We start from the raw sequence: 17057 nt of genomic DNA on the forward strand, positions 1-17057 counted from the left end.
GTTAGAACTTCTGTAAGATATCACCAAGTGGAAACCTTTAACCTCACTTTCTAACAACCTTCCAGGATCAATTAGGTACAGGTTGACTCTTGAAAATAGCAAATGGAGCTTACCTTGTACTGAGGCCATACTCCTACAGTTTAATTTTTAAAAATCAATTTATCCTAGAGGTCCTTTTTATTTTAATAGTTGATAGGATTTTATAAGTAGTATATGATGCATGAACTGTTTTTAAAAATGAAAATCTATTTGTTATACTTGAACCATTTTGATTTACAGACTGTATATACACATAATTATTTGCACGACAATTTTTCATTGTCCTATAAATTATTTGCAATTAGAAGAAAGCCTTGGACCTAATTCAACCTGTATTTTGGCAGTAGGTGGGGATGTGGGAAGCTGTGTCTGCATTCATTTCATTTACAAGTTAGCACCCTTTGCAGCAAGTCAGTCTGCAGTTTTAATAATCTTTTTTGTGACTTTAAACTACATTTTATTATTAAAAATAAACATTTAATATATTGCAGCTAGATAACATAGTACTTGATGAAAAACAACATCATTTCAATCCATTTGGACTCACTTTCTATTTATCTTGCACTAATATAAATGGCTTATTCCCTACCTTAATAACTTGCTCTAGGGATGCATATAGAATAGCGTATTCACAAATTTTGCTATTTCACTATGCAATCACACAATATTTTTTGAGAATACTTTTGTGTACTTATCCTATAATGGACCACACAACTGAAGTATTTTTCATATCTCCTGCCATTTTGTCAATTGAAATATCGGTCAAAGGGAAAAGGAAAAAAAGTAGATTTGGAGTCTTAACCAGACCTTTTATTCTCAGTTTTGTATTTGCATTTGAAACAGATCTGCTAGAAACCACGTACTTAAGAAATGGATGGCACACGGGCTTATTAGATATAAAATCAAAATCCAACATATATAAAAGTAAAGAATGCATTTGACAGAAATTACAAAAATAATAATTAAAAACAATCTGCATATTTTTATTGGACCAAGAATTGTCCTCTCCATTGACAAAAACCAAAGAAAAACTTGATGAATAAGTAACATTCCCCCCGACCTCCTGTAAGTGCACCATGTGTCATCCCAAGTTATTAAAGCTCATCTCAGTGTCCTGGGTCTCCACTTACACTATACTATTCACTGTTATTATCAATGTAAAGCAAAGACAAGCAAATTAAATCTGCAGTTTTCACCAGGAGGTTGAAGGAATCATCAAAGCCAATAGCAACATTACTGATGATGAAGATGTGGAGAGAGAGTGGAGGGTTGACTGAGCACTAGTGATTTTTCCACCTGTGAAAAGAAAGAAGCAGTAAATGGAGCAAATTATTTTGGTTTTACTTGAGCTCGAGAAGAGTTGTTTTTAGGTATGTAAGATAAATGAGTGCAATATTGGTCCCGTTTCTGATGAGAACGTTCCTAGTATTTATGAAATAAGAAATTGTCCAGGGTTCCCAAAAGTGTTATGGAGAACTGTGTTAAGAAGACAATGTCATGTCTAGCAAATGCATCTAACCAGGAGACTCAGTGTAAGTTATACCAGTGATGCACCAATGGAAAACATTCCACGTTGCAAGTATGAATAATAAAAGAATTTCTACAGTGCATAGTTGTGGCCATGGAGCAAAAATAATGTATAGAGTTTGTGGCAATAAGAATTTATCATTTAATTACTTCAGCCAACTTTTCAATTTAATAATAATAACACCATTTTATTTGATTTATTTAAAAGTCCTTGATTGGGTTTATATTTTAGTTGAGTACACCTAAATTCTGGATTCTCATACCAAAGTTGGCAAAGGAGAACTATCTTTCATCACTCTTACTTAGAGAAGTCCTTCCTTCTTGAAATCAAAACACTGTAAGCAGTTAATGTATATGGTGGTTGTTTGATTGAACTGACTGATCTGGATTGATTAGCTTAAAGTAGTTTTGATAGTTCTACATAATCACACACTAAGTACTACCTTTAGATCTAACTTCAGGAATGGTTTTTCAAGCCAAGAGTCTTCTGAAGTGTCCTCATCATGATTTATATTAATGAATGCTTACTGCATGCCATGAAGTGTGCTAAGCCCTTTATACCTGTTATCTTTTTTGATTTAACAACATTGCTATGCAGTAAGTGCTATTATTTATCCCTCTGTTGCAAATGAGGGAACTGGGCTTAGAAAGATTATAGAACCAGCTTCAAATCACTGAGCTGGGGATTAATGGAATCAGATACTCTTGTTCATTGTCTCTCTTCATGTAATGATTGGCCTTGGTTAAAATCTTAATGATAGATCAGTAATAATTTCATTCAGTTTTGGAATTATTCTTCTGTCAAGTTATATTCTCTGGCCAGATTAAGTATTACAGGATGGTAGGTGTGATTTTAATTACAGAAACAGAGTCAAATTTATTTTCCAGATGCTTGCTTAAGAGCTGAAGAAATCATTTGTTTGGTAAACCACACATACAAAAGCAACAAATCTTTGCTTTGAAAATCTTTACAGCTAAGGCACTACTAAAACCTATTAATCAACGTATTGGAGAATGTTACATATATTGTGACTTTATGGAATGGCATGAAGACAAGGCCTTGCTAGAGTGCTATGTGCATACTTAATAAATAAAAACTATGAAAACATCTTTTCCATTTATTTGAGAGTGGCCGTGTCCTTGTTAAATCAACTTAAATGGCATTTTGTAAAAACATCTTACTTGCAGAATGCTAAATGGAGTCTGTATCTCAAATTCCACATGAAATCCACAATGCAAAAACATATTATTTTGGATTAGTAACACAAAACAAAACAAACCACAAAGCAACAACAACATTGAACTAAATTCTAGTCCCAGCTGTAAAATGAACTACCTATTTCACTTGAGCAAGTCATTCAACTTCTTAGGCTTTCAGTTTTTGGAAAATAAGGATGAAACCAATCATTATTCATGTTTTATAGTCTAAGATAGACAATAGTATCAGATTTCACTTTATGGAAACCCAGGAAATGGTTGCACTGAACAAAGTATTTTAACTGAAACATAAAAGTTGACCTTTTTGGTTTTTCATGAAATAGAAGTTTTCCATTAAATAAAATACAAATGGGAGAAGCAAGGTCTTCATAAGTACTTCCAAGTTGGGGTTGATCTAATTAGATGATATTTTAGAATTTGATTGTGTTAGAGTATGGAAGAAATCTTGGAGGGTTAGACAATAATAAAATACATAACTCATGAGGTTGCTATAAGGATAAGAGAATATATAAAAAACACCTGGTGTAATGCCAAGAACATAAGTATAGGGGTCAGTAAAGGCTCTTTGTATTGTTGTTATTAGAAATTTGATATTATGAAGGAAAGAGAGTTGTCATCTCTTTCACTTTTCAAAATAATCTTTAGTCTTTCAAAGTGCTCTTCAAGATATAACACTTACAGTTAAACACATCAACTGTGAACTAATCAATGTCTCTACATTATTACCTTTCTTGCTCTTGAAACTATGTTTTTACAAATGAATTACAAAGTATATTAACTTTTTGTGTGGCCACAATGTATTTAAATATTTAAGTATTTTTATTTGAATTCCTGAAAAATTCAGATTTCATGACTCTTATGTTTTATTTTTACCTTTAATTTTTCCTTTTGGAATAATTTTAGATGTACCAAAAAGTTGTAAGAATAGAACAAATAATTTATTCTGATTCCTTAAATATTTGTTTTATTATTCTTGCTTTATAGTCTCTCTATAAATATATAGATTTATTTTCCTGAACCAGTTGAGAGTAAATTGCAGATATAATGCACCTTTACCCCTAAATATTTTTGTGCATAGTTTCTAAAAATAAGACATTTTCTTATATAGAATAGTATAATTTTTAAGTACAGGAAATTAATGTTTCCATAATAATATTTAATCTACAGACATTATTGAAGTTTTATCAATTGTTCCAATAATATCCTTTATCTCATCTTGTATTTTTATGCAAGAATTTACTTATCAAGGGTTATGTCAATAACTTTTCTTCAAAGTTTCTATCTTCTTATTTTCTTTCCTGCATTTGTCTCTTATCTCTCTTTGTGCCACAAAAAAATTCATATGTAATACTTCTGGTCTTAATTCAAATAAATAAATATTTTCAATGTAATAGAGCCACATGCAGAGGCCTATAGGATATTATTTGATACTTCTCTTTAGGTTGACAATTATGCTTGGGAATGATTACTCAATAAAAAATGCTTATAATTACACATTAATTAATTGTTCATTAAACATTTTTACAAGGCTTTAATGAAAATTGCTTAAGACTTTCTTAGGTAGACATTTGCATATTTAATTAAACCTTTTGCTTTCTGTTTTGACTACCTCAAAGAAGTGGTTACTTTCATTCAATTTTATGTAATCTCCCCTTCCTTTAATCAGTTTTCCCTTGCTGGTTTAATAATGTTGGTAGTGGTGAAGATATGTGGCCTTGGAGACAAGCATACCTGACTTTGAATCCTGATTCTTCCACTTAGTAATAGTGTGATCTTAGGCAAGATACTTAAATTTTATCTGTAAAATATGAATATGTAATTTCTTCTACCTTATCTGATTATTATTAATATTAAATAAGATGATGTATGTAATGCACTTATCACCATACTGACATATAAAAAGGAGTCAGTAAAATCTAGAAATTATTAATATTGCTAACAATTAGAATTTTTGAATAATTTTTGTGGATCTAATATACGGCATGGTGATTTTAGTTAACAATACTGTACTATATACTTGAAAGTTCCTAAGAGAGTAGATAATAAATATTCTCACTACAAAAAAGAAATGGCAGTTACGTGATTTGATGAAGGTGTTAATTAAGGTTATGGTGGTAAATATTTTGGAAAATATGAGTGTATCAAATCAACACAGTGTACACTTTAAACTTACACAATATTATTTGTCAAAGCTGGAAAAAACCCAAAACAACAAAAATTATGCTCACTAAAATGTATAATTTATTTTGAAATCAATAAACATGATCAAATCTGAATTTTAAAAAATATTCCCTTTGAACTTTCCAGGCCCTCACTCTCCATTATCTAATAATCAAGTCAGTCAAGACGAGAGAGAAATAGGTATGTTAAACTAGAACAATACCAGTTTAAAAGCAATATTTCAAAAGCCACATGGCAAGGTACTGCTTAGGACCAAGAAAGGCAAGGGAGTTTCACAACGAAGAGTATTTAAGTGAAAATGTAATCTCTTTTCTGGATTTATAGAAATTCTGCAGTTTGGGGCAGACTACCATCATTTGTATTAATCAGAGAATCGTATGACAAAGTGAGAAAAGAGACCCATCACAATCTCTGAACCACACAACCTATCATATTAATTTTGATGATGTTTATATCACATTGACATTTTTGGTGGTCATCAAATTAAGTCTAGTATGTCAAAACTTACCTGAAGATGATGGTACCCTGATTTGGGAACTAGCCGTTCCATCTCCTCCTTCACTATAGGCTCGAACTTCAATAACATAGATTCCAGCATCAGGGAGTGGTACTACTGCTTGAGGTTTCTCTGTTTCAATAACCTGATTGTTGCTGTGGCCCTCTTGCCTATAAAAAACCTAGAAATGATAACATGGGTTTAAACATTTGATATTTAATTGAGGATTTCAAATGTTTATTAACTCTGAGCTAGGTACAGGAGCTTCTAGCTTAGACAGATACACAAGCAAATGTAATGTATGTGTTATATGCTGCAACTAGAAGTATATAGAAGGTGCTATCAAAGTACAGAAGAGTTTAATTCAGTCTGGGGGCTTTTCAGAGGAGGTGATGCCTGAGCTTACCTAGGAAGAGTTAAGTGAAGATTAAAATATACATCTAAGTAATGAGAGCCCATATCATTGGGGTATGGAATGGAGAGAAGACTTATTGGAAGACACGTGAAAAATGAGGCTAGAAAGTATGTAGCAAGGGGGCAGATCACTGGGTGTCTTTTGTTCCTGGTTATTGAAATAAACAGTATCGTGGGGGAGTAGTCAAAGCTGTCATCTTTAAGTTATTTAAAAGAAGTAAAAAAAATTATAAATATAGAAATAGTAAGCTCTTAATGTAGAAAATGGCTGAGAAATAAAATTTTTATTATTTTTACTTTTGCAGTTGCTTGCTTTTTGGTGAATTGATACATTGGGTGGCAAAGTAAAGCTTTTGTGGATATCTATTACTAGAATTAAATATGTATACATGACAGTTTCAGAGCAATACATTAGGATACAGAATTATACTGTTTATATATCAAAATATTAAAGTCATAGAGGTTATTTGGTTTGTATGGGCTCATGTGGTTAGTTAGGGTAGAAATTACATTAGGTTAGTATTCTGATGATCAGCTCAGAGCTATTTCACTATATTGTATTGTTCCTACTCATTTACCTAAAATAAACATTTTTGGTCTAATACTCAAGTAGCAGTTAAGATAGGTTACAATGCATTTTTATTCAGTTTCATTGTCTCTGCTTTTTCATAATCATTTGTATAATAACATGATTGCTTTGCAATGGAAAAAGCAATGGCTTTGCAATTATATGGATCTGGATTCCAAACAAATCTCCTGTAAAATAAAAACAATTTCCTACACATTTTTGTTTGGGCAAATGTGGGCAAGTTACTAACATAATAACACTTACTTTACAGTTTGTTAGGAGAATAAAAGGAGAGGATGCATGTAAAATACTCGCACAGGACCTGGTGTGTGGTAAACGTGATAAGAGAAAGCTACTTCTGCTTCATTCTTGTTAATTGTCAATGGTCAGCCTTTCACATTTGCTTCATAAAATATGGACTGGCTTTGGAACCTAGACAAAAATTTATAATCCTTTTTTCTTATAAAAGTGTGTTTTCAGCTTGAACTAACATACAAGAAAAAATACTTCTATAAAAGCATTATTTTTATACATTGAAGCATGACTGTATTTGATCTTTCCTTCTGCATTCTGGTAAAGCATGCTCCTTCGATTTCATTTCCTTTATCATTCATTGATTTAAATTTACTTCAGAGATGTAATTTCTGTATAAAAGTATAACATGTGCCATAATTTAAGTACTGAAATCCTTATAGGAAAGGAAGCCATAGCCTCGATGTAATTGCAAAGTGATAAGAGCACTATGGAATACTTACTGGGCATCTCATGTGGGCCAGGCATAGTGCTCTATACTGGGGATTCACCAGAAAACAAGACCACATGATTTCTGTCCTTATCGCACTGATAGTCTAATGCCTAGTGGAGATAGGTAACAATGCAACGAAGTGTGCTATGTATTGCAATAGGAAGCGTATTTGGTGGTAAAGCAATATACAGAGTGGGTGCTTAGTGAAGATTTGGGGAATCAGAAGCACTTTCTGAAGGATGTCTATAGCAGGTTCTTTTGGCTTAAAGAATGACTTGTATCAGAATTTATGCTTCTCATTTTGACTGTAGCAGTGCAATGAATTGGAATTCTGACCATCCACATGAGGTAATTAGAAAGCAAATATATGGCAATGGGAAAGTATGTAAATTGGTGAGGATTGACAGGGGAGTGGCTATTTTAGAAGTTATTGTTATTATGGTTCAATAAATTACAATTCTTATGACAAAGAAAAATGCAGCCAGTAATGCATATCTAATTTTGCTGTAAAATCCAGAGCTGAACAAAAATTTGTGGATCAGTTGAGATTTAGAAACAAAAGGTGAAAGAATAAAAAAAAAACAATTAATGGTAAAAGGAGTTTGAGATTGTGATTTTTATTAATACATCCCGGGAAGTGCAGTGCTATGAGTCGGGAAGTAAGTATACCAAATGAAAAGATACATTACATTCATGGGTAGTCTTAGGTGCTTCAGAGAATCTTGGCTCATTTTAAAATCCTGATTCAGAAAAGATGAATAAGAATGAGAAATATAAGAAGGTTAAGGAGTTATCAAGACATGCCAGAAATAGTTATCGACAGTAAGGAGGTCAGGGAGCACTTTGACAATCTGGATGTTTATAGATTGGCAGTTGTGATGACAGCTATCTTTAGGCATAAAGGAAACTGTCTAATGTATTGTCAAGACTATTCTCAAATTTAACCTAAAAAAAACTAAGAACTGTGTATTATCCAAAGAGATTTTCTTAAGCAAATCATTAATATAGACATGCTATTGTAAAAGACATAATTTGAAAACAGCTAATCTATATGTCAGATGGTAACAGAATAATGGGGTGTGTTTAAGAATATAAAGAAATAATTTTTTTCTGGTTTTATTCACAAGTGCCCCTGAAAAGGATGGATCTTATTAAAGGCCTATTCACAACTGAGCATTTTGGGAATAGTCAATTGAGACAATTACTCTTCATTATAGAAGGTGAGGATTCCATAACCCCTGTGGCAATGGGTGGGTGATAAGAAGTCAGCAAGATGAGTAGAATCTGGGTGAAAAGAAGTTGGAACCACAAATACCAGTGAGAAGCCACTGGCTATAGAGTGGCTGAAAAGTGCTTTTAAGAACAGAATCTTGTTTATTTATTCATATATTGAAGGACACCTAGGTTGCATCCATATCTTGGTTATTGTAAATTTTCCTACAATGGACATAGGGGTGCAAATATCTTTTCAAATTAAGTGTTTTCATTTTCTTCAGATAAATACTCATAAGTGGAATTGCTAGGTCATGGCAGATCTGTTTTTGGCATTTTGAGAAACTCCATATTATTTTCCCTAGTGGTTGCATCAAATCTTGTCATTTGCAACAACATGGATGAACCTAGATGGTATTATATTTAAGTGAAATAAGTCAGAGAAACACAGATACCATATAGTTTCATTTATATGTGGAATCTAAAAAAAGAAAACAAACCAACAAACTAAGCAAAACAGGACTCATAGAAACAGAGACCAAACTGGTGGTTGCCAGAGGGGAAGGGGTGGAGATGGGTGAAGGAAGTGAAGGTGAATATGTCAATAATATTGTGATGAGTTTGCACGGTAGCAGGTGATTACTAGACTTGGTGCGGTAATCACATTTTAAGGTAATAAATGTCAAATTACTATATTGTATACCTGTAACTAATATAATGTCATATACCAACTAGGGATACAGGTAGAAGATGATGGAGAAAGAAGTGGTAGGTTAATGAGTCATTTTATGCCTTATTAATTGTACATCTTCACAATAATGGTTTTCAAGATGTGTGTCTACCCAAGAGAGTGAAGAAACACTGACCTTGTAGCCCATGACTTCAGATTCATTGGCTAATGGTCTGACGGGTTCCCAGCCCAGAGAAAGCTGAGAGCCTTGCTGTTCCCACCGGAGGTTGCCAGGTGCTTGACTAGGGGCTACAAAATAAAAAGTGAAAGAACTGATGACAAGGAGTCTTAAATACATTTCCTCACTTTAATCCTTGCATTTCAGTCCCATGTGTTTAATAGTTGGCTGGCACCACAGGCTTCCTTCCAGCTAAGGAGGGTTTTGCTCCAGGAGTGTCATTTTAATAGTTCCTCTCCCGAGCTTTTAAACCTGAATCCTTTTATCTCCCTTTCATGTCAAAATCGCTTTGCCTTGTTTCACAGGAATATAATCTTTATCTACTGTGAATGCAGAATTTTCTAAGCTAGTTTTGGAATTCAGATCTAAGCAATGAAGCACATGAATCAAACTCCCCTTCAACTCTGCTTATTATGTACCTCACATGCCTTTCAGAAATGTTAAAAGATGAAAGATGTTTCCCTTTACTCTGAAACAAACAAAAAGCCCAGGTCACTTACGGGATTTCTTGGTGGTTGCACTCACTTCACTGCTAGGTGGCCCATATCCAGCTCCATTATAAGCCCTCACTGTGAAGTGATATAATGTATTTCCTTCTAATCCTGTCAGGATGACAGATGACTCATTCCCCCTGGTTTTGACTATTTCTGCTGCATCTTCTGGTTCCACGTCTTTCCAATAACTAACCTGTCAACAGATCATCACATGACAGAATAATTTTAAAATTTCCCCTGTGCTTGTGAGTATTTGAACTTTTAAAAAATATTTCTCACACCAATTTGTGGGAAATTATTCCTGTATCATTCAATTAACAGGTCCTACTAATGAGACCAAATTCACAGTCTTAGTCACTTCCCAATTTGCCTCTATGCTGAGCAATAGTGAGCAAAGCAACAAAAGGTGCTATTTGTAGTTTGGTAGCATGAAGAACATTAAGGAAGAATCACTCAAAGAAATTGAAGAAGTGCTCTTCTCTCATAGGTCATCAGAACCATTTACCATTCAAAGTCATGGAGCTTTGAATGAATTATTTGAGAAAGAAGAATGAAGAATATTTCCTCTTGGGCCTCCCATAAAAGTGAATCACACAAGGTGTATGGGTTTAATAGAGAAGGGGTGATAGAACCCTCATAATAGTGGTCTAATGTAGAAAAATCACATTGTTAGATTATGAGAGGGAGGCACAAAGGAAGAGCTGTTGTCAAAGCACAATTTTTGCATTGAGATGATCTTTCCTGGTTATGAACTCATGGGGCTGGTCTCATACCAAGCTTGATTCCTTTGAGAGATTCAGTAATTACTTCTGTGTACTGAAAGCTAAACTTTCAGGCACTAGCCCTTCACTAGGCATAAGTGCACAGAACAGTTTTTACTGTGGCTAAGGTAATGGAAAAGTAATTTCCGTTTTCCCAAGTAATTGCTGTGGTGAAAGAAGTGTAGCACTGCACCCATTTCATCGTCCTTCGAGTGCTTGGTCCATTGTACAGGCTAGAATGCCAAACACCACATTTTTCACATTCTCTTTCAGCTTAGGTTGCTGCCGCTATGTGATGTGGGCAGCGAGGTGCTTATTTTGAAACTTGAGCTATTCTGGAACATGCTTAAGATTGTCACTTTCTGTTGTGTCCAAGGAAGTCAGTATAAGATCTTATCTTTCAAAAAAAAAAAAAAAAGTATCATCACGCTCTACTGAAGGCTGTCAATTGCCCAGATGCTGAAGGCACAGGGAGTGAGAGATGGATAGAGAAGGAAGGAAGTCACAAATTGTAACTGCAGTGAAGTGAAGTGAAGACTGTAATATCCATATTTTATTCCTTGTACTGTTTTGTATATAAGTATTTAATAACTCAGGCTCTTTCCTTCCTTCTGATGTTTTTAGATAGAGTTATGGGTAGGTAACTTTCTAATGTAGTTCATTAGAGAAGGAATAAACTTTCACCCTGAGATGGACAGATCAACTGATGGAACTTTCTTTGGTCTCATTTTCAGGGAGATGGTCAGTACATTTTCATTTGTATGAGATATTTGCACTATGTCAATATGGGACATCACCATTGCTAATTGCTACTTTTGGGGAGTTGTTGAATTGGGAAAAGCATGTGTATGTGTTTTGAACAGCCAAAGGATATCGTACATTTGTGTTCAACATCCATCTTATGTTCCTTCTAGTGTGTCTTCTTGTATTAAAGAAGCTGGAGAAACAAAAACTATATTTCCAAGGGTTCCTTGCAGTTAGGGATCTCATTATGTTTTAGGTTCAGCTGGTCAGATGCACATGCCTGAGATTTGAATGTAGAAGTGAGATGGAGGTTAAACGTCCACGGCTTCTGCTTTTCCGCAGGCAAGCATAGTAATGAAGTCATTATTTTTCCTTCTTTCCCCCTGCTGTGGCAGCATTAATGAATGACTTGCTGTCTAACCATTAGCTTTATGGGAGTCAAGAAGCAGGGCACAGGACATCTATTTCATTGGTGCAAATCACAGCAAGCATGGGGAGATTCTGGAACTGAAAAAAATAGCAGAGGCCTCCAGATTATAGTAGCTTCCTGAATGTGGCACCATCCTGGTCAGAGAGGCTTCCAGAACATGGTGGTGGAGTGTGGCTCTGGGGCTGGTGGCTTCCTGCTTTTAGATGGCATCAGCATCTTCTTTTACAGCTTGACCCTCTAGTTTGACTTTATTTAATCATTCTTGAAAGATCACCCTTAAGTCTGTTAATTTCACTCAATAATTTTATTAACCTTTTGATAACTATAATAAACCACTCCTTAAACTAATTAAAGCAATTTAGTTCTTTGTAACTGAACCCTGATACATCTACATAGATCTCTAATTTATATATATTTTTAAACAGTTGATATGATAATCAAATTCCTACTTCACATCCTTGTCTATACACACAGCTGAATGATTGAACTTCAGAACTTTGTGTGATTAAGCTGGACTTCTCTAACACTGTCTTTTATTTGATATTAGCCCCATTACTCCCAATTCTCAGAACTAGCTTCTCTTGCTTGGTCTCTGAGCATATTTTTAACTAAAGAAATCTAAGTTATTTTCAACATACAAAATAGACTGAAATGCCATTGGATGAACAAACATATATTTTTCCTTTCCGGCGATGTATCTGATTTTTAATTCTCTGTTTCAATTTTCTTTCATGGGTTAATAATTTTAAGTAAGGTAAATATATATATTTGAAGAAATTGAGTTTGATTAAATTAAATAAATTACAGGTTTTGATACAAATACAGGTTTCAATACAAATTCTTAACTTCTAAATATTTAATGTTTAATATTCTGATTAATTATCACAAAAGTAAACATAAGTAAAACATACAATATTTCCCAAATAACTGATTGTGAGAGAAAAAATCTAACAGCACCAGCTAAAACCTAGAAGAAAATCTAAAAATATTTATACATTGTATCTTTCTAGCATGTAAACAAAGGCATTTGGGGGGGGCTTCATCTGAAAGTAGGATTAGGATGGTTGGATTCTACACATTTTTTTTTTTTGTTGCTTCTCTGTGAGCTAAAGGACTCCATTTGAAAGTAGAATTCTCTATTCAAGATGGCAGAGTAGGTGGCAGTTACACTCATTTCCTCCCAAGACCATATAAAAATTACAACTAAATTATAGAACAATCAACTTTGATAACCATCTGAAGACTAGCTAAACAGAAGTCCTATAACTAAGGACGTACAGAAGAAGTCACATCGACACTGGTATAAGGGGCAGAGAGGTGAGAAGGGCTGGCTTCACAAACGTGTAAGGGCTTGAGACTCCAGAGGGATCTCAGCTGCCCTGAGGAGCAAGTGGTCTCAATCTCATGTCAGGCTCCTCATCCCAGGCCACAGGTACTGGGAAGAGGGGTTCACATAACATCTGGCTGTGAAAATCAGCAGGGATTCTGTTCGCCAGGGTGAGTGAGACAGTAGACTACCTGAAACCCAGGCACTCTCTTAAAGGGCCAGCACACAAAATCTTTCTCACAGGCACTAACTTTGGATTCTAGTAGATGAATGGCAGTTCATAGGGAACTAGAGTCATACAGAAAGAGATTAAGTTGTGTGGCTTTGGAAAGACAGCTGGAGAGATAGTTGCCAACGTCCCTGTGTTGAGTTCCTCTCCCATGCTATCCACAAACACCATCTCTCCTGGGTTGATCACACCTCTCCATATAGCATTAGCCTAGGGAGCAGCACTAACCCCCTTCCAAACCCTTGGGATCTGCCTTGCCAACCTGGTTCCCACAACTGTGGTATGTGCTAGAAGCAGTAAGCCTAGGCCTGTGGTACAGTTCTTAGAAAGATTTAGAGAAAATTAGGCTGATGTCAGAGACACACAGGGAGAGACTGAGTTGTGTGGCTTTAGAATTATGGCATTTTTTTCCTCTGCACCCTTAATTGGCATCATCATTCCGGTGCAGAGCCCATCCTTCACAGAGCTAAATATTAGTATGTTTAGCCTGATGAAGTCTACTGACTTCACTCTAATGACTCCCTAAGACCCTGACCCACCACAAGGTACATAGGCCCCAGGTGGGAGGTGGCTGGCCTTGATGTATCCTGAGACTTTTGCTGACTGAACTTCAGACCAGTACTGGCATCCAGTTTGAATATGTATCACCTGGTGAAAACCATTCAACCCTATATGGTGACTCACTAAGAACCTGCCTCACAAGACTTGTTACACCTCCAGAGGTTCTTTCAGTGACTGAGTCTAACAGGAATCTTGCAGGTGGAGGCAGATTTTGGGGTGCCTTGGGCCTTTTGCTGAACTTCCCAGGCTCGGTACTAATGGGAGATGATCTTGTTATGTAGCTAGGACCCTCTCATGTGCTCCCAGGCAGCACCGATGCAGCCACCAACTGATGATCACCTTGTAGTTCCTAACAAGCAGCCCAGGGAAACTCACAGGTAGCATCTGAAATTGACCTGCATCAGAGTCCCCAGAATGGCATACTTCAGGCCACATCAGAGCACAACCTGATTAGCTCCACGAATGGCCACCAAAAAGAAGACCTGGAAGGCACCAGACACTGCTGGGGCAAATTTTGCTTTGTGGACTCAGCCTTTATACAGCAGCTCATGCACTGTGGTTAGGATCAGTCTGATAGACAGCCAGCCTGAGGGTCAACCCTACACATGGATGGGCCAACAGCAATCAAGACTCAACTACAACAAAAGGGTTAACAAAACCCATACAAGGGACACTCTTGGAGTACCTTTATCAGGTGATCAGAAAGACTACACCACTAAACCCCACCAGATACCTACTACATAAGATCACACTATGAAGACTGAGAGGCTTAGCAAATATACCTAATACACAGAACAAATACAGATAGGCATCCAATATGGAGAGACAAAGAAACATGCTTGAATGAAATAATAGGAAAAACCCTAAGTAAAAGAACTAAGTAAAATGGAGGCAAAACAATATACCAGATACAGAGTTCAAAGCAATGTTTATAAAGATTCTCAAGTAACTTAAGAAGAGAATGGATGAACTCAGTGAGAACTTCAACAAAGAGAGAGTAACCATAAAAACAACATAGAAACCATGAAGAATATTATATCTGAAATAAATAATAAACTAGAAGAAATCAGTAACAGATTAGATAAAGCAGAGGATAACATTAGCAATTTGGAAGACAAATTTTCAGCTACCACTGAAAACACCCAAGTAGAGCAGCAAAAGGAAAATAGAATTAAAAAAATGAGGATAGTTTTAAGGGACCTCTACAACAACATGACGTGTAACAACATATGAATTGCAAGGATACTGAACTGAGAAGAGAGAGAGCAAGGGTTTGAGAACCTATTTTAAGAAATAATCACTGGTAATTTCTTTAACCTGGTAACAAAAAAAGACACACAAGTCCAGGAAGTACAGAAAGTCCCAAAAAAGATGAATCCAAAAAGGCCCACATCAAGACATATCATAATTAAAATGACAAAAGTAAAAGGAAAAGAGAGAGTCTTAAAAGCAGTATGAGAAAGAGAATATTTCAACAGAAATATTTCAGGTCAGAAGGAATTGGCATTAAATATTTGGTGATGGAAAGCAAGGACCTAAAATCAAGACTATGCTACCCTGCAAAGCTATCAATTGAAATGAAGGAGAAATAAAAAGCTTTCCAGACAAGTAAAATTAAAGGAGTTCATCACTGCCAAACCAGTGTTACAAGAAATATTAAAAGGACATTTAAAAAAGAAAAAAAAACATAACTATGAAAAATAATAAATATGTACCTATTAAATTCAAACGTAAGTGAATTAAATGGTCCAACCAAAATACATAAGGTAGCTGAATGGATAATAAAACAAGACTCATATATCTTCCAGTCAGGGCACATCAGAGAAGGAAAACTCTGATTCCAAAAAACCTCCGCTGCCTTGCGGCATACCTCTTCAGGGGAAAGGCTAAGGGAGTAAACCCCGACAGAAAATCCGGAGCCGGAGTCCCTAAGGCGGTTTGACGTTGTAGTCAACACCGGCAACTCCTGCGGCGCACCTGAAGCCAAGCTGTATTGACTCCGTCTTTCCCTTGGATCCTTCAGCTGCGAAGAGAGGGGGGGTCTGCTGCATGGGCAACAGCAGACCCTCCATATCACCCCGCCCAGGCTCTGTAGCTTCAGCTTCACTGGAGAGGACACTCCAGCGTCATCGCAAGATGTCGATTCAACACGGGAGGAGACAGATACCGTGTCACTCCCGAGTCGGACTGCACGGCCATTCTCGGCGGTGCAGATAGACTCTTAAGAAGCTACACCATCGTCTCTCGAGACGGACGGCTGCCGACGATGCAAGAGATTCACTTCAGATCAAAAGACGCGCTTGCAGACTGAAAGTAAAGGAATGGAAATGATACTTCATGCAATTGGAAACAAACAAACAAAAAAGGGGGGAAGTAGCAATACTTATATCAGACAAAATAAGCTTTAAAATGAAGGCCATAATAAGAGGCAAAGAAGGACACTATGCAATGATAAAGGGATCATTCTAACAAGGAGTATAACCCATGTAAACATTTATGGCCCCAACACAGGAGCAACTAAATACATAAAACAAATCATGATGGACATAATGGAAAAGGTCAATGGTAATACAGTCATAAGAGGAAATTTAACACTCTATTTACATCACTGGATTGATCTTCCAGACAGAAAATTAACAAGGAAGTAGTGGCCTTAAATTACGTATTTGGCTAGATAGATTTAATTGATATTTTCTGAGCTTTTCACCCCAAAAGCATCACAATTTACACTATTTTCAAGTACACATGAAATATTTTCCAGAAGACACCATGTTACACCACTCAACAAGTCTCATTAAATATAATAAGATTGAAGCATATCAAGGATCTTCTGAAACTACAGTGGTATGAAACTCAAAATCAATTATAAGAAAAAAACTAAAAAACATACAAATACATGGAGGTTAAATAACATATTGCTAAACAATGAATGGGTCAGCAATGAGATCAAGGAAGAAATAACAAACAAAAAACAATGTCGTGAGACAAATGAAAATGAAAACACAATGACCTAAAATCAATGGGACACAGTAAAAGCAGCTCCAAGGAGGAAATTCATAGCAGCACAGGCCTATGTCAAGATAAAAGAAAAAATCTCAAATAAACAATCTAATTTTTCACCTAAGTAAACTCTAAGAGGAAAAGCAAAGCCCAAAGTGAGTAGAAGAAAGGAAAGGCTAAAGATCTGAATGAAAATAAATGAA

The 17057-nt window shown here is 35.7% G+C and overlaps 1 protein-coding gene across 1 annotated transcript in view; it reads right to left on the reverse strand.

The window, feature by feature from the left end:
- Positions 1–1016: 1016 nt before the first annotated feature.
- The window catches only part of CNTN5 (contactin 5), a 524441-nt gene continuing 508400 nt past the window's right edge, over positions 1017–17057 (reverse strand). The window contains exons 20-23 of the mRNA XM_090267326.1: positions 9809–9995; positions 9267–9379; positions 5474–5642; positions 1017–1335 (exon numbers count right to left, since the gene is read on the reverse strand). Coding sequence (XP_090123452.1) covers positions 1232–1335; positions 5474–5642; positions 9267–9379; positions 9809–9995 — 573 coding nt within the window. The 3' untranslated portion in view covers positions 1017–1231. The remainder of the gene's footprint in view (positions 1336–5473; positions 5643–9266; positions 9380–9808; positions 9996–17057) is intronic.

Source organism: Furipterus horrens, unplaced genomic scaffold (assembly GCF_987537825.1).
Source record: "Furipterus horrens unplaced genomic scaffold, mFurHor1.1.pri manual_scaffold_2, whole genome shotgun sequence".
Lineage (NCBI taxonomy): Eukaryota > Metazoa > Chordata > Mammalia > Chiroptera > Furipteridae > Furipterus > Furipterus horrens.